The 21,479-nt window shown below is 45.2% G+C and overlaps 1 protein-coding gene across 1 annotated transcript in view; it reads right to left on the bottom strand.

Moving 5' to 3' along the window:
• Positions 1-4,518: 4,518 nt before the first annotated feature.
• The window catches only part of LOC138292335 (retinol dehydrogenase 16-like), a 71,063-nt gene continuing 54,102 nt past the window's right edge, over positions 4,519-21,479 (bottom strand). Inside the window, exon 5 of the mRNA XM_069230886.1 lies at positions 4,519-5,611. Coding sequence (XP_069086987.1) covers positions 5,394-5,611 — 218 coding nt within the window. The 3' untranslated portion in view covers positions 4,519-5,393. The remainder of the gene's footprint in view (positions 5,612-21,479) is intronic.

The following is a 21,479-nucleotide window of genomic DNA, read 5'->3' as shown; positions in this document are numbered from 1 at the left end:
ATTAGGCTGCTGTACCGGTCCCCCATGATCAGGATGTGGGTTAACAGAGTGGTGTACCATCGATTTATCCTACAAAGGGGCACTTATCAGGGGTGCCTCTCTCCCCCATGATTTTGGCTTTGGAGCTTGAGCCTTCGATGGCTTCGATCCGCCACGATTCGTTGATTCGAGGTATCCGGGTGCCTGGGGGTTGGGAGGAGCGGATTTCCCTCTATGTCAATGACATCTTCCTTTACGGCACGCAACCCCCTCTCTCCAGAGGCAGGATAATGGAAGTGTTTGGCATTTTCTGGTACCATTCTGGCTACACAATCAATTCAGTGGTGTAACAAATGCCACCACAGCCCACGTGGTGCTGGGGGGCCCGAGCTCTAGGGGTCCTCCTCAGCACAGCACATGGTCTGAGTAAGCCCTGAGGGGTTCCCCCTTGCAAACAAGTTTCGTTACACCAATCAATTGGTCTAAATGGGTGATCTATCCTTTCTCTGGAGCGAGTCCTCGACTGCCCCGGGACCGCAGGAAGTGGGTTGTCCCAGAGGGTTTTCAACATCTGAGAATATACCTCAGGATCCCCGGGAATTCCTGTGAAGAAACATTCCCCCAGCTGGAGAGGCACTGGGGAGATGTGGCTCAATGGTGCAGCTTACCTTTGACGTTGATGGGAAGTTGCGGCCCTCTATAAAGTGATGAGCTTACCACGATTTCGATATGCCATGCAAAATACACCATTCAATTTCCCTCCAGACGTCTTTAAGAGAATAGTTCGGTAGGCCCGCCAGTTGTTATGGAGGGCGGTGCTCCAAGAATCGCGTTGAATAAATTACCAAGATGGGTTATGGCAGGGGACTGATGGTCCCGGATATCTGGAATATTATTGGGCCTTTCAGCTCCTCATAGTTAATGATTGGGTCTGAGTGGATTGCCAGAACGCGCCATACCAGGTAGACAAGGAAGCTTTGGGCCGTGGGGGACATGAGTAACTCTTGTATGGGGTGAGGAGAGAAAGACATCTGCCGCAGCACACCTGGAAGGTGGTCCGAGCTTGGAAGGAAGTCACTGGCACCTTAGGTTGGAAAGGGAGATTCACTGGTCAGACTCCGCTTTGGCACAGCAATCTGTTGTCCAAGGTGGGGGACATAAAGCGGTTTCAAAGTGGAAGCTAATACGCCTAGAGCACCTGGGTGAAATCTGGAGAGGTCACGCTTTAATTTGATTGGAAGACCGTCGCCAGGATAACGCTTTAGCAGAATCCACGCACTTCCAATATTTACTGTTGGGACATGGCCTCAGATGACACATACAGGAAGGAGAGCAGCTGGCCTTCTAGAGGGCAGAGTACTCACTGAGGCTACACCTGAAAAAGGAGTATCAGTGATCTATAGAAAGTTGGTTAACAATTCCCCTAACGTGATGGAACCAGTGAAGGCGGAATGGGAGGGGGATCGTGGGCACCTCGACGATGAAGATGGGGAGGAGGCTCTACAGAGCACACAAGACATAGCCATACATGCCAGGTTTAGGTGGGTCCAACAAAAAATATTGCACAGCTATTAATGCATGAGATAGGTAGAGCAGCTATGCCACTATCCCTGAGGGAATGCGTGCGGGAGGCCATTTTCTTACACATCCTCTGGGAATGTCCACTTTTACAAGGATATTGCTAAAAAATGATGGAGATAATATCTCGAGTCGATTCGCTGAAGGTTCCACTGGACACCAAATAGCTGCTCCTGGGGAGTTCTGGTGAAACACCATGGCCCAAATATCGGGAGATCTGGCTGAGGATCGCAGCAGGAGTAGTAAAGCGCAACATAGCGAGGGAATGAGAGACACCAACCCACCCGTATATAGCAGACTAGTAGTCAGACTTGGACTGGTGCTGGAGGGCAGAGCAAGTGATCCTTAAAGGTAGAGGCTGCCCTAAGAAGTGGGAAAGAGTTTGGGGGTCCTGGCATGAGTACAGGGGTTACTGATAGGGGGAGATTTTGGAGGGGAGATCAGCGGGACTGTGGGGTTGGAGGTGAAGATGAGATTGTCCTACATGTTGTTGGGCCGTAAAAGCGCCATTCTCAATTTGATGGAAAATACCTACTCTGCAATGTAATGAGCCATTGATTAGTTGCTATTTAATGATTGTGAGTTTTTCTCTCTAATCTATGCTGAATGAAGATTTCCTTTTTCAATAAAAATAGTTTAAGAAAAAGATTTGTCAGACAGCTAGATCTTGGCCCAGGAATATCTCTTTTTGTAATTTGTTAGTAGAATCTTGCTTAGGCACTAATACGGCAGAACTAGACCACAGACTACAAGATCTCTAAATGACCCTCAGGTTCAGCATCTTGGCAACCATTGTCTTGGTGCGTCACTGAATCTTGTCCAGTACATTTTGCTCTTGACTAGCAGACTATCACCTGTGGCTATGTCATGTACACACACAGATAGGCATTAATCCTGTAGCCAGTGAAAAGTGGTTGGTCCCTGCGTATCTCTACTCTTTCAGGGGCTAATTGAAACCCTCCAACAGTGCCATCCATGTCACTATGCAGCAGGTCAGGAAGACACTCACTGTCCTGTTCCTCGATTTTCTCTGCCATAGCTATGACATTCACCGTATAATCCTTCCAGCAGTATGGTTTCAGCCTACTCCCATGTAACACTCTCTTGTGTTCCCCAGTGGCACCTATGCACACCCATTGGTTGACCTCAGAGATCTGAACTATCTGATATGGCCCAGACCATTTGTCCTTCAAAGCCAACCAACAAATAGGCTTCAGTACCAACACTTCGTGGCCCTCTTGATGCTCAGATATGCTAGTCTTCTGTCATACCAGCCCTTCATGAGTCCTTGACTTGCCTGAAGGTCTTCCTTCACTTGACTCATGTATTGCACCATCAACCTCCTAAGGTTAATTACATAGTCCATCACATCTTTCTGGGGAGTCTGTTAAGTCCCTTCCTACACTTCTCTTACTATGGAGAGTGGTCCACTCACCAGGTCACCATACATAAGCTTAAAGGGACCTTCTGAGGGAAGCAAATATTATGCTAAGCAAACAAGAACATTCTATTTCATCCCTATGCTCTCTGGCAGAGTTCCCATCATGCTCTTGAGTGCCTTTTTGAACCACTCCATCAAAATGCTGCAGGATGGAATGCAAAGGAGAAGCGGTATGTCCCAGGACTATGCTCTCACATTTCTCTCATGTACGAAGAGATAAAGTTGGTTCCCCAGTCAGAAATGACCATCTTTGGAACTTTGCCCTAGAAAAGATCCACAGGAGAGGTCTTGTTACCACCTGTGCAGCAATGCCCCTCACAATTACCACTTTAGGGTACTTGGTGGTGTAATTATGTGCCCTCCTGCCGTCTTGGGCAAGCAGGTACCACTGCTTCACCACTGCCTACCAAACCTGTATCCTTGGTCCCAGGGAGAAGCTCCTCAGGTTCGAGATTCTTCCTCTCAACCGTAGTTGTTTAAGCGCCAGTATTTCTCAGGGCAGGTACATTCCTCCCATTGATATTGACTTCCTGCACAAACTTCATTGTGATAGGAGGAGTGTATTTCAGAACATTTGGATCTCTGTCCCAGATGTCCATAGTGGCTAGATTGAGTGCAACAGGGGCCCCTCATGTCTCTTTACCCATGTGTAGCACACAATCTGTCAAAGGTGCCACTGGTACAAGGTCTTTCACTTGACAGTCTCTTTTGTAGTATCCCACCTGGTGACACTTCTAAAAAGTCACCATCCTGGACCCAGAACCTTCCTGTCCTTCCTTTGCATGGTGTTCTTTACAGGACACACCGTTAGCTCTCCATTTCTCCTGGACCCTCTCTGAATCCCTTGGGAAGTGCCCTGGCCCTTACCATCAGGTTTAGCACCAGACAATAAAGTGGCTTAGAACCATGCTGTTCCACCCCTTGTAAACCCTTTTGGCTGACCACTCCTCAGGCAATACAGTAAGTTCCTCTGGCTCCCTTTTTTTCAGGTACTGTTTAAGTGGAGCAAAGCACTCCTCCTTGAGTCACTCTGTCACCATCAACTAGTTAAAGGAAGAGAAAATCCTGGACCTCCTCCACTCTCACCCACTCATTCTAATGCCATAATACACCATGAATCCATGTTTCAAACAGAACACCATCTGCTCACTTGCTGCCCTGGAGCCTCTGAAGGTACTGAGCTGACTTTATCCCAAACCGTCTAGTCATCCACATGTAGACCATCTGGGCTTCCCCAGGTATCCTTCCAATAAAGGCAATCTCTTCTAAAGGCAGGCTCCTCATTGAAGTGGCTGCCCTAGACTCCTCATTCAAGACCTGCCCCTTAAAAGTGACATCAAAGCTCACAAACAATACCAAGATATTCGGGCCTCCCACATACACATGAACAAAGTCTTTTGGAATCCTGGGCATTTCTGAGATGAAGGTGCAGCTATTTGGTACATGTAGGGAAGTTCACAATTCAAGTATTCCTTTACTGTGAGTGGCAATAAATTATTTTAAAAACAGTGCAAATTACATCAATTTTGCTACGTTTTTTTTATTAAAACTACAGGAGGAAGAATCACAACAAATAGGCTTTGTGTATTAAATAACTCGCAAATCGATTTAAACAGGGTTTTTCATCAGCAGCTTTGAGAAACAGACTCTACAGGTAGATTTTTCTCCTCCAAAAACAAGACAATGTCAATACTAGTACATTTTATTTAAACAACTGCGATTTCATAACATTGTACTGCAATGAATTTCACCCAGTATTTAAGTTCAAACATCCCAGAACACTAGCACAATTTGTTTGGGCCTCCCTATGCAGGGATGCTCCCCATGCATACATTATGCCTAGCGCAGGCATAATGTGGTGCAAGAGTTTACAAAGTGGCGCAATGCTTGCAAATAATGGTGCGTGGAAAATGTCACCTTAACACCACATTTGCGTAAAAAGAGAAATGACACAAACATGGCACAAGGTGGCATCCGGGGAATCATAAATATGCCCCTGAGTGTTTTTAAAGGGACGTAGCGCATTATTAAACAATGAATGGCTTAAAATCAAGAATCTGCATTTTATGCTTTTAATATGTATGATTATGATGTCCCTTTTTAGTTTTTCTCTTCTAAAAACATATTGGATGTATTTTAGAACTTTATGTTATTTTCAATTTGAAATATTTTTAAAGCCTGATCTACCAAAACAATTAACTTCTTCATTGATTCTTGACGGAATCTCTAAATAAGTCAGTTCCGTTATGTTCCACAACTAGAAGTTCCTAATAACAGATAAACCTCCAATATTAAATGCCTATAAAAAAGTGGATATTTCTGTTTTACAGTGCCTAATTCGGCTATATCAAAGGCTGCATTTATATGTCAAGACAGACACAAATATTGGGCAAACTCAACTTTCCCTTCGTGGTTTCAGAGCACGGAGCAACAACAGAGTGTCTGTCACTACTGATGGCATGTAGGACAGAGGAAGAAAGATGAGCTTGGCATCCCAGCCGGCAGAATAGCGTGTACGTGGGCGTAGCGCTGTGAGGCCATGCTCCATGCAATCAGTGACCAGAGACAGGTTGGTGTTGGAGATCGCTGTTGTTATTTTTATCTTCTTGTAAGCTGACCCGGAAGAAATAAAGAAAGTGATCAGAAGACATAGGATGCTAAAAAGGATGATAGAAATACTACATTTAGTTTAATTTAATTCTCACAGCTCTTCCGAAAATAGTGGCATGACTGATGCTGTCCAAGCACATCTGGCCTCTTGGAACCAACAGCATGTTTGGATAGTGCTCTGTTTCCACAGAGGCCCAATAAAACGCGAAGAGGGATTGAGATACAAGTTAAAGGGCAGAAAGATAAAACGTAGCACGAGAGGTGGTGACCCTCTGCCAAAACACAAGAATTTTTATTGTTCTTTTAAAAAAAAATGTTTTTTTCATCATTACACTAGGACATCAATCATAACAAAGACACAAACCCAAATGCATAACAGAAAGTATAAACAATACCCCAATACAAAAAGTTCCGGAAAACATAGCTCATTACCAGTACTGTCTGAAAATTATCTTGAGATACATACCAATGAGGTCTTCCGTGCTCCTTCTAAAAAGATAAACCTAATATTTGCTGTTTATGTCGAGTGGAGGCACAACCAAACTCAGTTTCTACTTTTTCCACCCAGGTGAAGCTGAAGAGGTGAAGTAGGATGCAACACCATAAAAAAAGGCACTGGACGGAAGAGGTGGGATATTTTCTTTTGTGTCTCTCCCATTCGAGTTCTAATTGGAAGAGCTTTAGTAGCGCAGGGTCCAAAGCCCATAATGCTTACCTTATGCGTTCAGCCTTAGGCAAAAGGGGGTGATCTAGAGTTTGACGGACAGAGTACTACATTGCAAATGCAACAGAGCACCCTATCCATCAATTGGCATTCTGGACACCCTAATTTAAGTCAGGAGGACCACCACCTATTCCTCAAGAGATGAACTGTTGACTTAGTGGACAGAAAGTTACCTCCAATTTCTTGACAGAGTAGCAGCCATTGGAGTAAAGCCCTCACACCACCCACTCTATTCAGAGTGGATGATCTGATTTTTTTCTGTCTTTCATCAACCAGAAAACCTGGTGCTGCAGAAGAGAAAACAAGCATAATGGCCTCCCTGTCACCCTGTGAAAAAAAAAACATTGGCGGTTGAAGGGGGATGAGGGTGGTTGTTAGTTTTTTGTTTTTCAGTAAGAAACTCTCACTTTGAGAGTTTGGGGTCTGTTTAGATCTTGGCGGAGGTGAATACTCCACCATATTATGATCCCATTATATCCTATGGGGGTTGTAATACAGCAGACGGGATATCCGTCACATTTGTGGCAGTGTATTCCATCTGCTGGGATCTAAATCAGGCCCTTGGTCTTGAAAACAGAGAATATTAAAACTTTAGTAGACAGCTCACAAATTTGATTGCAACTGTCTGCCAAACTTTTTGTACCTTGAATGGACCTGCTGTGATGGAGATAAACCTAGCTTACCGAGCTGACCACTGGCCTGACGAACACCTACAAATAGGATGGACTACTGTCCACCAGGCTTGCAGAAGTTCTTTGCAACCCTGACAGATGGTACTCTATCCACCAGGCTCTAAATCTGGCCCACAGTCAGGAGTGTCAAATAAAAAAGTCCATCAGGATCATTAATGCAGCCAATGCATAAATCCTTCAGCAAAAACTTTTTTCACAAATCTTTTTATTAACAAAGATACGTACAAAACATAATTGAACACTGTAAAATGCTTTGACCTCATTATAATAGACACTTCAGAGCACTCCATTTCCCACCAACCCTCACCCCTCAACACATTCTGCAGCATGGCCCAATGAAAATGTCTTTGACTACTGATCTTCGAGTGTGTTGTGGGCTGGGTTTTCAAATATGTGACCTCTATATTCATTTTAATGTCCCTAGATTTTTGCCCATTTTTGGGGGTACCCTCAGCCTTTATACATGACTTCCTTAGCTAGCATACACCAGTCCATATCACATTTACAGTCTCCCAATGTCGGTACCTGATCCGCGCCCCACAACCTAGGCACATTCCTTTTGCCACCGCTAACCTCAGGGGGATCCCTATTCATTCCATATGGAGCAAGTCTATTTCCTCACAGACATTTAAGAGACACCATTTTGCTGAGGCAGTGAGGGGAGCTGCACATACCTCACTCAGACTGGCAATCACTGCCACCCAGAAACCCTGTAGTGATGGGCAGTCCAAAATCATATGGCAAAAGGTGCTGGTACGGCCAAGACCTTTTCGGCAAGCAGCTGACATTGCCCTGCCCATTTTTGCCAGTGCGGCTTGTGCGTAATAGGAGTGGTGTAGAATCTTAAATTGAACTAAATGAAAACCTGACCACATGGCCACTTCCCTAGGGGATGCTAGGGCCTCTGCCCAGTTGGCGTACTCCAGGTCTCCAACCCATCGCTCTTTCAGCAGTGTCAGTGCATCCGGTGTACTGTTAAGTAATTTCTGATTCATCAGCGATGTGGTTTTGCATGGCATGTATTTATCAAGCATTCTGTCCTCTAGGGGCAAAGACTCTGGGAGCACAGTCTCCCTTGGCAGAGCCACCCTGAGGACAAGACAGGCCTGTACGTAGTGGTATGTTTCAGTGGGCACAAGTTGATAGTCTCGCTGTAGATCTGTAAGGGGTAACATCTCCCTGGTGCCACAAGTCGTCCACTCGGGAGAGACCAATCAGGTCCCATTTGTCAAACCCTGGCAAACGTCCCAGTGTACCCAGCACTGCTGTGTCCAATGGTGGGGAGCCTGTGTGATGCTCCCCTGCAAGCCGAAGGCCTGCATGGCTGTATGCCAAAGTTTTTCCACTGTCATATTGGGGCCCTGAAGGTTAATGTGTTGAGGGGTACCTTATAGAGCCCTAAGATATCCCTTGGTTGCATCACCAGCCTATCCATCCGAAGGCCAGTTCCTCTGTGGAACGATAGACCCATCTATTAACGATGGTCAGCTGCACCACCTAATAAAATTTCTGGATGTCTGGTATTGCCACTCCCTCGTTATACCCTCCCCTCGTCAATCTCTCCATCCCAGAGCAATGCCCCAATATCAATCTCGATTTTCCTAAAATAGGGATTATGAACACGGTATGGTGTGTTTTGCAAGACATAAAGAAAACAGGGTAAGGACACCATTTTAAACAGTACCGCTTTGCCCGGGAGTGATAGTGGGAGAGAGTTCCAGTACTGGATGCCACGCTACAGCCTCTTTATGGGTGGTGAGAGGTTGTTGTGGAAAAATGAGTCGGTCAGTGATCACATAAAGCCTGAGATAGTGGAAACCCTCAGTAACTATTTCCGCTGCAAAGTCGCGAGCAGTTTCGGAAGTTGTCCCTGCAGAATATCTATTTGGGATTTACGGCAGTTTATTTTATATCCTGAATAGTGGCCAGGAATGGTAAGGTTCTGCATTATTCTGCCCAAGGTGTTCTTGGGATCCATCACATAATGAAAATGTCACTTACCCAGTGTACATCTGTTCGTGGCATTAGTCGCTGCAGATTCACATGTGTGGCACAGTCCGCTGCCTGGTGTTGGGCTCGGAGTATTACAAGTTGTTTTTCTTCGAAGAAGTCTTTTTGGTCACGGGACCGAAGGACTCCTCCCTCTTCGGCTCCATTGCGCATGGGCGTCGACTCCATCTTAGATTGTTTTCCCCGCAGAGGGTGAGGATGGAGTTGTTTGGTATAAATAGTGCCCATGCAATGGAGTGAATATGTATGTACGTTAAGAGTTTCTAATAATTATTTACAAATGTTCAGATGTTTAAGATTTATGATCTACTTCTAAACGGCTACAGGCTTCCCGGGGAGGTGGCAGGGTACATGTGAATCTGCAGCGACTAATGCCACGAACAGATGTACACCGGGTAAGTGACATTTTCAGTTCGATGGCATATGTTGCTGCAGATACACATGTGTGGCATAGATTATAAAGCAGTTACCTCCCCTAAAAGCGGTGGTTTAGCCTGTAGGAGTTGAAGTAGTTTGGAATAATGTTCTTAGTACAGCTTGGCCCACTGTAGCTTGTTGTGCATTTAGTACGTCTACACAGTAGTGTTTAGTAAACGTGTGAGGCGTAGACCAGGTTGCAGCCTTACATATTTCGCTCATAGGAATGTTTCCTAGAAAGGCCATTGTAGCACCTTTCTTTCTGGTTGAGTGTGCCTTTGGTGTAATAGGCAATTCTCTTTTGGCTTTAAGATAGCATGTTTGAATGCATCTGACTATCCATCTAGCAATGCCTTGTTTAGAGATTGGATTTCCTATGTGTGGTTTTTGAAAAGCTATGAACAGTTGTTTTGTTTTTCTGATTAGCTTTGTTCTGTCAATGTAATACATTAGTGCTCTTTTGATGTCTAATGTATGTAGTGCCCTTTCAGCCACAGAATTTGGTTGTGGGAAGAACACTGGCAATTCTACTGTTTGATTTAAATGGAATGGTGAGATTACTTTTGGCAGAAATTTTGGATTTGTTCTTAGAACTATTTTATTGTTGTGTATTTGAATAAATGGTTCTTGTATGGTAAATGCCTGTATTTCACTTACTCTTCTGAGGGATGTGATTGCAATGAGAAATGCGACCTTCCAGGTTAGATATTGCATTTCACAGGAATGCATGGGTTCGAAAGGTGGACCCATGAGTCTTGTTAAGACGATGTTAAGATTCCATGAAGGAACTGGTGGTGTTCTTGGTGGTATAATTCTTTTTAGCCCTTCCATGAATGCTTTAATAACTGGTATTCTAAATAGAGACGATGAATGAGTAGTTTGTAGGTAAGCAGATATTGCTGCGAGGTGTATTTTTATAGATGAAAAAGCGAGATTTGCTTTTTGCAAATGTAGTAAGTATCCTACTATGTCTTTAGTAGAGGCATGTAATGGTTGTATTTGATTGGAATGGCAGTAGTAAACAAATCTTTTCCACTTAGATGCATAGCAGTGTCTAGTGGAAGGTTTTCTAGCTTGTTTTATGACCTCCATGCATTCTTGTGTGAGGTCTAAGTGTCCGAATTCTAGGACTTCAGGAGCCAAATTGCCAGATTCAATGATGCTGGGTTTGGATGCCTGATCTGTTGTTTGTGTTGTGTTAACAGATCTGGCCTGTTGGGTAGTTTGACATGCGGTACTAGTGAAAGGTCTAGTAGAGTTGTATACCAAGGTTGTCTTGCCCATGTGGGTGCTATCAGTATGAGTTTGAGTTGGTTTTGACTCAACTTGTTTACTAGATATGGAAGGAGAGGGAGAGGGGGAAAAGCGTACGCAAATATCCCTGACCAACTCATCCATAGAGCATTGCCTTGTGATTCGCGGTGTGGGTACCTGGATGCGAAGTTTTGGCATTTTGAGTTTTCTTTTGTTGCGAACAAATCTATCTGGGGTGTTCCCCAAATTTGAAAGTACTTGTTCAGAACTTGGGGGTGAATTTCCCATTCGTGGACTTGTTGGTGGTCTCGCGAAAGGTTGTCTGCTAGTTGGTTTTGTATTCCTGGAATAAATTGTGCTATTAGGCGAATGTTGTTGTGAATCGCCCACTGCCAAATTCTTTGTGTTAGGAGGCACAATTGTGTTGAGTGTGTTCCTCCTTGTTTGTTTAAATAATACATTGTTGTCATGTTGTCTGTTTTGACAAGAATGTATTTGTGTGTTATTATGGGTTGGAAGGCTTTTAACGCTAGAAATACTGCTAACAGTTCTAGGTAATTGATATGAAATTTTGTTTCGTGTATATCCCATTGTCCTTGAATGCTGTGGTGATTGAGGTGTGCTCCCCACCCTGTCATGGAAGCGTCTGTTGTTATAACGTATTGAGGCACTGGGTCCTGAAATGTCCGCCCTTTGTTTAAATTTTTGCTGTTCCACCATAGAAGCGAGAGGTATGTTTGGCGGTTTACCAACACCAGATTTTGAAGTTGACCCTGTGCCTGTGACCATTGTGATGCTAGACACTGTTGTAAGGGTCGCATGTGTAGTCTTGCGTTTGGGACAATGGCTATGCATGATGACATCATGCCTAGAAGTTTTAGCACATGTTTTGCTTGTATCTTTTGGTTTAGAAACATAGCACTTATTACCTTGTGGAATGCCTGCACTCTTTGTGGACTTGGAGTGGCAATTCCTTTTGATGTGTTGATGGTTGCTCCTAGATATTGTTGTGTTTGACACGGTTCTAGGTGTGATTTTGTATAGTTGATGGAAAACCCCAGTTTGTGAAGGGTTTGTATGACAAATGTGGTGTCGTTTGCGCATTTTTTTACTGTGTTGGTCTTGATTAGCCAATCGTCTAGGTAAGGGAACACATGTATCTGTTGTCTCCTGATGTGTGCTGCTACTACTGCTAAACATTTTGTGAACACTCTTGGTGCAGTTGTTATTCCGAATGGCAACACCTTGAATTGGTAATGTATTCCTTTGAATACGAACCGTAGGTACTTTCTGTGAGAAGGGTGTATTGGTATATGAAAGTACGCATCCTTTAGGTCTAATGTGGTCATGTAATCTTGCTGTTTGAGCAGTGGAATGATGTCTTGTAGTGTGACCATGTGAAAATGGTCCGATATGATGTAGGTATTTAGTGTCCTGAGATCTAATATTGGTCTTAATGTTTTGTCTTTTTTTGGAATTAGAAAGTACAGGGAGTAAACTCCTGTGTTTTTTTGTTGTACTGGTACTAACTCTATTGCATCCTTTTGCAGTAGTGCTTGAACTTCTAGTCCTAAAAGTTCTAAATGTTGTGGTGACATTTTGCGTGTTTTGGGGGGGATGTTTGGTGGGAAGTTGTGGAATTCTATGCAATAGCCATGTTGGATTATTGCTAATACCCAATTGTCTGTTGTAATCTGTTGCCAAGATTGGTAGAATTGGCTTAGTCTTCCCCCCACTGGTGTTGAGTGAAGGGGTTGCGTGACTTGAAAGTCACTGTTTAGGTGGAGGTGTTTTTGGAGTCTGGAATCTTCCCCTACTCCTTGGGAATTGACCCCCCCGATATCCCATGAAACCTCCCCTTTGGAAGGAACCCTGATATGGTGTGGTTCTTGTTTGTTGGCTGGTGGTGTCTGTGGGTTGGCCACGAAACCCCCCTCTAAATGGAGTTTTTCTGAAAGAGCCTCTGCTCTGCGGGGAGAAGAGTGCGCCCATGGCCTTGGCCGTGTCTGTGTCCTTTTTAAGTTTTTCAATGGCTGTGTCCACTTCAGAGCCAAAAAGTTGTTTCTCGTTGAAGGGCATATTAAGGACAGCCTGCTGGATTTCAGGTTTGAAGCCTGAAGTGCGTAGCCAAGCGTGTCTCCTTATGGTGACAGCAGTGTTGACTGTTCTCGCTGCAGTATCGGCTGCGTCTAGTGAAGAGCGGATTTGATTGTTTGAGATCGTTTGTCCCTCTTCCACTATTTGCTGCGCCCTTTTTTGGTATTCCTGGGGAAGATGGTCTACGAGAAGTTGCATCTCGTCCCAGTGTGCTCGGTCATATCAGGCTAGCAGCGCTTGTGAATTTGCGATGCGCCACTGGTTGGCTGCCTGTGATGCTACTCTTTTCCCTGCCGCATCAAATTTTCGGCTTTCTTTGTCCTGAGGTGGGGCGTCGCCAGATGTATGTGAATTTGCTCTCTTGCGAGCTGCCCCTACTACCAAGGAGTCAGGTGGTAACTGCGAAGTAATAAACGCTGGGTCTGTGGGTGGTGGTTTGTATTTCTTATCCACCCTTGGGGTGATGGCTCTTGATTTTACGGGCTCTTCAAAAATTTGTTTTGCGTGCCGTAACATCCCTGGTAGCATTGGGAGACATTGATATTGGCTGTGTGTAGCCGAGAGGGTGTTAAATAAAAAATCATCCTCTATAGGATCGGAATGCAGTTGGACATTGTGGAATTCTGCTGCCCTAGCCACCAGTTGTGAGTATGAGGTACTGTCCTCTGGCGGTGACGGCTTTGTGGGGTATGACTCGGGATCATTGTCCGGCACTGGGGTGTCATACAGGTCCCAAGCGTCTTGATCCTGATCGTCATGACTTATGGTAGTTTGCGCTGGTGAGTGCATTTGTGGCGGTGTTTGTGCCGGCGATGCCTGTGGTGGAGAGGGCGGAGGCGTGACTTTTTTAACCACTTTGGCTTGTGGTTGTGCGTCATCCTTTGGAAGTTCGATCCTTCTTTTCCTCATGATTGGGGGAAGGGTTGATATTTTCCCTGTGTCGTGCTGGATGTACAGTCTCTTTTGTGTGTAGTCCGATTCTACACTTTGGAGCTCTTGTCCAAATCTGTGCATTTGGCCACTTATTCCTTGTTCCTCTGAGTAGGATGAAGGTGTGGTATTTTTCGGCGCCGAGAGAGAATCTTTTTTCGGTTTCGGCACCGACAGAATTTTTGTTCCTTTCGGCATGGATTCTCGGTGCCGATGTTTTTCGGTGCCGGTATCTTGTTTTTGTCTCTCGGAGCCGCTTTCTCGGCTCCGAGGTTGCTCCATGGAGGTCCCTCGACCGGAGTCGGGTGTCTTCGCTACGGGCGTGCCCTTTTTCGGCGCCTTCGACGGGTCGCCTGTTTTATGGGTCGAGCCATGGCCTGTTGGCAGTGGCGTCCCCTGGGCTTTCGGTTTGTCGATGGATTTACTTTTCGACGTCTTACTCACGGTTTGTTGCTGTTGTTCGACGTCGGAGTCTCCGGATTCTGATTCCGGAACCGAGAATGTTTCCTCTTCCTCGTCGAAACGTTGTTTTGTCGACGTGGACGCCATTTGTTGACGCCTGGCTCTTCGGTCCCGGAGTGTTTTTCTGGACCGGAAGGCTCGACAGGCTTCACAGGTATCCTCCTTGTGCTCGGGGGACAAGCACAAGTTACAGACCAAGTGCTGATCTGTATAAGGATACTTACTGTGACATTTTGGGCAGAAACGAAACGGGGTCCGTTCCATCGGCTTCGATGTCGCACGCGGTCGGGCCGACCAGGCCCCGATGGGGGATCGAAACTACCCCAAAGTCTTCCGATGATCGGTGTCGATGTACCTAACTATCCCGATACCGAACGGAACAATACCGACGCTTTCTTCCGAGATTCTGACTAACTTTCCGAACCGAAACACGGAGCGAAAAGGAATACGTCCGAACCCGACAGCGGAAAAAAACAATCTAAGATGGAGTCGACGCCCATGCGCAATGGAGCCGAAGAGGGAGGAGTCCTTCGGTCCCGTGACCAAAAAGACTTCTTCGAAGAAAAACAACTTGTAATACTCCGAGCCCAACACCAGGCAGCGGACTGTGCCACACATGTGTATCTGCAGCAACATATGCCATCGAACAGTAGGATACTATCCAGTTATAGGGATATCTTATCTTCCCACTGGTCGGTCCATTGCATCATGCGAGCCAGTGGGTCTTGTCTGATCCAAGCAGGCAAGGGCTCCAGCTCTAGAGCGCAGATCAGGAGTGACGAGGGGCAACCATGTCGAGTGCCACGGTGAAGCCGAAATTCTTGTTACATCCCCCGTTTACTTACACCTGTGCCAGTGGGTCGGCATATAAGAGTCACACCTAATGGATGAGGCGTGGACCGAAGCCCATTCTAGCCAGCATCTCAAACATATAGGCCCATTCTACTGACTCGAAAGCCATTCTGGCATCCACTGAGAACACCAGTGCATGTTCCTGCATTTTGGGAGCTTGGCTCAGCACGCCATAAAGGAGCCTCAGGTGAATGGTGGTACCCTGATACGGCATAAAACCCGACTAGTCCAGGTGAACCAGGTTTGTACTCATTTTGATCAGTCTGGAGGCCCGGAATTTAACCAAGATCTTCGCTTCTGTGTTGAGGAATGTAATGATATTTGTGTTTTGACCACTAACTCCATGTTACACTTAGCCTAGCATCACACCATCACATTGGTGACCACCAGCTTTATTTTGCCTATTGACTTCATTTCACGCTTAAACTGCCATGTTAGAAATGCAGAAGCTGCAAGCATTTTTCCATGCACAACATGTTATGAAATGTGTTTTTCGCTCATGATTGTACTCTATGTGCGTGCGTGTTCTTTCTCATCAAGGGCTAAGGCATAACATGGGGAAGTCAGAGAGATAAGGATGTACTAGGATGATGTTTATGGTACAGCAGGGAACGGTTTGGTTTTGGAGAGGCACCTTGGGTTCTTGGCCAGTTCCAATGTGTTCCTTTCAAAACTGACCTCAAGTAGCCAGCATTTTTTAACAACAATTTATGAAGTGGGAGGGGTTTTCTAGAATTCTACTCTCTGGCTTTTTTAAGATATATAGGAGACCAGAGCCAGATTGACCATGGAGTGAATCAGAACTCTGGCAGTATCAGGACACTGATGCCTGTCATCTTTCCCGTGAGGGTAGATATCTTGTCACGGTCAACAGTCGATCCGGGGTCGATGGCCTGTTGCTGGCAGAAGAGAGGAGGCAAATTCAACTGTGCCCCATGGTGATGAATTTTTAATTCTTATTATCCGCTTTGCATTGCGCATAAATATATATCTGTATTTTTCCATATATATGCCTCACAGGGCGATTTAATAAATGTATTTCTTAGACTAGGAGTTGCATATCAGAGATTCTTTTCAGTGTGTGTTTCATCTCGGTCCGCAGTGAAGCAAAACAAGAAGGGAGTTTGGCTTGTTGGAGGCACAATCATCTGGAGGTTTCCCCTCTTTTGGGGTGCCCTCTATCGTGCCCAAACTCTTGTCTCTGGGCAGTGAGCCCTGGTGTCGGTTTCCCTTGAACATGTGGAGCAAATGAGGGGCAAGGGCACGACTGGGCAGTTTATCCAGCTCAATTGGTATCCTGTTTGGGCGCATCGCTTTGCCCAAAGACAAATCCCATATGGCAGTTGCTATTTTGTCTTCAGTTATCTCCTCCTCAAGTAGAGCGTCATCTGGAGTGGGGAGATTTGGCATCCAGATGTCAGCTAGTAGCTCTTGGGCTTCCTCTACTGTGGTTGGCAGCACAGGGGAGTATAACTGGGGGTAGTAGGGTCAAACATGTCTGCCATGCCTTACCTATCTTTTACTAATTTACCCTCTGGTGTGCCACCTCCAACACTCAGCAACCCACCTGACCCCCTATATATAAGAGCTGTTGGGAGGTCCTATGCCTCAGACGGGCAGCATCAGTAGCCACGTCTCTGAATTCCCATTGCTTCAGAAGGAGTGTGCTTTCGGTGTCACTACTGTCCTGTACAGACATCTCCCTTTCCAATGTGCAAATTTTTTGCTCCAGCAATTCAAGCCCTGCCCTTTTTTCTTTCTTGTGTCTCACTATGAGGATGAGTGCCTGTCCCCTATTAACTGCCTTAGACACCTCCGAAAGGGTCTGAAAGGAGTCCACTGATGTCTTGTTTCAACATCTATCAGCCTCTCTCTCATCATGGGTAGTTTAAGATACAAAGGATTAATTGGTATGGTGCACCCTGCAGTGCTTCCACCCAGACCAAACACCACCCATATCAGGGAATGGTCCATAATACGTCTTTCCAGATGACGGATCTCCGAAAAACACTGGAGATAACGTAGCAGGATGAAAAAATAGTCTATACCAGAGAGACTGCTGTGAGCCCCTAAAAGAATGTGAACTGCTGTTCCGTGGGGTTGTGTGCGCACCAAATGTCAGTCAAGCCCAGGTCTGTAAGGAGGTTAGATAGTGGACGACAGCGGGAGCTCGCCTATCTGGGGGGCCATCGATCACACTCATCACAGATTGTCAGGTTATAGTCACCTCGCATAATCAATTTGCCATCCAGTAGTTGGAGCAGAAGGGTACCTAAGGCAGGGAGTGCAATATCATGGAGGCATGGTCGGACATAGTTGAGCATATGTTAATCGTCTGACCCTCCCAGCTCCCAGTGAGAGCTACATATCGTCCGGGGCCTGTTGCATGATAAGTGGGAGCAACTTTCTTATCAGAAACTCAACTCCTCTGAAGCCTGTTGTGTAACCTGCATAGGCCACCAATTTATATCCCTCATCTATCAAGGGCTTTGTAAGTATTGCCCTTCAGGTGATTCTATTGAAGGTAGGCCACATCAGGGGCATGCTGCTTGAAATATTGCATTACAGCACCTTTTTTAATTTTGTCACCCAGGCCATTTACATTCCAGGATAACATCTTGAAACTGGTTGATCAAGACTCCCCTCCATCTATGAGTGTGTTGCCAAGGCACCGCTACAGCCCCCTTGGGTCTGGGGCAGGCTTGGAGAATGGGGCAAGGGAACCGATTGTGTATTCATGTCAAATTGTAGTGTCAGTGCTTTAAACTCCCATTGTACCCCCAATGCAAACCAGTAAAAAAAAACTAAAACAACAAAACCCAGAAACTTACCCCCACCCCCGGCTCCCTGCATAGCAGACTTCTTTCAGCAAATATGTAATAGTAATTAATGAAGAACTAGCATCTGATTTAATGCAGTAAAATAGACTTGATGGTGTTAACTGGGCTTCCACTTACAGCCTTCGTTATTTTTCTTTAAAAAATATATAGAAAAAATAAAATAGCAGTGCAAGAGTCTTCTGATGATTTAGAAACAGGTGTTTATTTACAGGTGGACAGAAGGAGTACAGTCAATCTAGGTGATTGAGAATATTACCTCTGTCACTCTGATGGACTCACGTCTTCCAAATTTAGAACTAAGTGCAGGTCAAGAAGTCTTCTCTGTATGTAGAAAGGAACCACCATCACAGTGGTTCCCTTCAAGGTACAAGAAGTTTCATGGATGGACGCCATTCCATTTTGTGGGTCATCCATCAAACTTAACATTAGTTGTTCTTCAAAAAACAAACAATTTGGGAGCTTGTTTTTGAGAAATAATGAAACTAAGGATAAACTAATAATAAAACTAATGACTCGGACACTCTGGGAGTTTTCTACGAGTGTGTAGCAGTCATCATTTTTGTTTTCTGTCCCTCACCTCCAGGGTTTTCCAGGCAGAAAACAAGCATTGGCATAACCAATAGGTCTTCCCTTTGGCACCTTATAAGTATTTAGCCATGCAGCACATTAAACCGTTATCAGAAATAAACTGTGTGCATTCCTTAATACACTTAGCATTACACTGCAATGATCAGAACATCCACTAGAGGGAACCACAATAAAAATAACATTTAGAAGAAACATGGTCATGTAACCATATAGTGAGCCCCTAGAGCACTGGCGACTGCTCCGTTTGGGCAGAGAGGCGTTGCTCCCCGCCAGCAGCGGCAGCTGCAAAACCTTTTAAAGAAAACAATAATAAACTATGTTTATTATAGTTTTCTGTGAAATGGACGGGGCCACGGGGTGACGTGCCCTAAGGGGGAGTGCTCAGCACTCCCCCTTCACAGCGCATGTGTGTTTGGCTGGTCAACTCAGGCCGGCCAAACACACATGTGCTGTAGGCTCTCTCCAGCCCAGCAACACAGTTGCTGGGCTGGAGAGAGCTTGCACAGGCTCCCAGTCTGCCTGGTAAAAGTAGCGGGGCAAGAGGGGTGGAGCTTTCATCTGTTAAGAATTTCACCTAGAACAACTCTGATACTTAAAAACAGAAAAAGTAGCCACATGTGTTATTGAAGGAAAAGGGAGGGCAGGGGACACGTGTATAGCCTATCAGAATCACTCTGGTCCCAAGCTTGGGTTTTACTGAGATCACCAGGGAGGGGTGAAGTCATGCTGTGCGACGCTGTGATCCACAGACGCTAAAAGATCTCTTCACAAGGACCAGAGATTTAAGAAGAGCCACCTGAGAAGTTCATGTCGCCAGGACATAGCTCCTAAAGCGTTGATCTTTCCCTCCATGGAGGCCATGTCACCCCACGTCACCATGACCTCTTTTTCCGATCCAGGGCTTTCGGCGGCACCCTTACACCTTCTGAATGCTGTGGACTCAGTCTGCTTCCACTGAGGCAACCTAACAAGCCTGCTGGCAGTGACAGGTAGGTGAAAGGTTCAGGGCTGGTAACAGTGCCCGCGGTAACACTGAGTGACAATTAATTACATACATGTTTTCCTCCCTTCTGTTCAACTGAACTGAACCGGGACTACGATTCCCATAATGCATTGATTTATAGACTGACAGCTCCTGCCTTTCTGGCATGGGGTCATCTAGTGACCCTATTATTGAGGAAGTGGGGTACAGGTGGCAACCATGCAGGGTTTGCGAGGAAAGAAGTTGACTTTATATTAAAGGGCCGAGTGGGACATCTGCATTTTCAAACGACCTGCTTAGTTTATCAAAGACAAGTCAAGGGTCAGCTGTCGGTAGGTGTACATTGTATTGTGCGTGATTAAAGCAATGTTACAATAACTACAGAGTAATGCATTGTGTCTAGATAAAACTGTCTTACATTAAAGCCAATTTAGAATAATTTATAAAGAAAACCAGCTCAGGGCTCCCTCACTGTAAGTTGTGTCTGTGAATGAATTTAGACTACGGTTAGCCTGGGTTGCTGAGTCGTTTTGTCAGCTCTATGTAAATCTCATTATACAGGTAATGATGCCATTGTTTTTACAAGAACTTCAAAGTTGGATGGTGAATTAGAGGGAATGGCATGACTGGTCAATAATAACTGGACGCAAATATATCTTACTCGGTCTTAGAAGTGTTGGGTAGATGCAAGTTATGTGACTTTAGATTTCTAAAATTCATGCTGAACGAGACGCAGATGAATTTACTTTGGAATTCTGCTCCAAGTGCCTTCATGTGCCAGGGCTGGAATGCGCAGGGAGGCGAAATGAAGAAACCCACACTTTATGCGGGTGCGAGGTTAGATATGTGCTGTCAGATCCATACAGCATCTCATTTGAGTACAGTGCTTAATATCGTCACTAGCCTCTTTTTAAGTGCCTCAAAATGTTCTCATAATGTGCTGAGGCATAGGAAAAAGCACAAGATTCGCCCAGGATCACACAGCTTTGTGAAGTGACAATGTCAGATTGTCAATCAAGGCTCTTGGCTCTACCCTCATACCGTTTGCCACAGACAAGGGACACACCCTTCAGATTCACTGGAGCTCATTAAAACAAGCTGTCGGCTACTCGTTCCATAAATTTACTGTTAGCATAAACAAACATAATAAAACAAGAATAGTTCAGCACTGAGCTGGCACTCCAGTCCATGAAACCAACGCAACCCGCCCTAAACACTAAGGCTGCAATGCCCAGACAGGAGGAGGGGGGCCATCACACGCTGTAACAGGAGAAAGCCTTAATGTTGTGTGATGGCCAACAAAAATGTTCTCTTCGTGAAATCGCCTGGAAGGGAACTAAGCACACAAAGGAGGGACATTTAGAAAAATACACCAATAAAAAGGGCGCATTTAAGACAAGCACAACAAAGAATGAATGGCAGTAGTGGGCGTGGTCTAAGCCCATAGACTGAATACAGCATGTCTTGCAGACGGCGGATGCACGCTACCCAGGTTTGACCTAAAAAGGGCATCACACTGTCTGCCATAAATAGGGTGGGTAGTGTTAAGCCCTTCCTCTGATGGCCTTTACTGTGTCGGGCCACCAGAAGAAGCTTTCCCTCGATTAATCCAATTGGGGCTTCATGGGTGCAATGTTTATGGTCCGCCCGTCTGTAGATGAGGTGGGCAGAACATGAGTTTGGTGGAAAGGGTACTCTGTTGCATTTTCGATGGAGTAACCTGTTGATAAACTCTAAATCAAGCTTGTATTACCTCCTAGATATAATGTAATCACTTACTTATAGAACTAAAACCCTTGTGGGAAAGGTCCTGGGGTAACCAAGCGTTGTAAATGAGTACACTTTTTTGTATGATTGGTAATGCTACATGTGTCACAGGTCTCATGCATATTAACAATCAGTATTGTGCACTGTAAGAATTTGAGTGTACAAGCCCTACAAACAAGCTCCTATTAACATGAGTTTTCTTAGCTTCATTTCTTCTACAGGCTAATAGAGTTTGTATGTGCTAAATTGTTACAGA

The sequence above is a fragment of the Pleurodeles waltl genome, chromosome 4_2 (assembly GCF_031143425.1).
Source record: "Pleurodeles waltl isolate 20211129_DDA chromosome 4_2, aPleWal1.hap1.20221129, whole genome shotgun sequence".
Taxonomy (NCBI): Eukaryota; Metazoa; Chordata; class Amphibia; order Caudata; family Salamandridae; genus Pleurodeles; species Pleurodeles waltl.
Note: the sequence above shows the minus strand (reverse complement) of the source record. Positions and strands in the feature narration are given on the sequence as shown.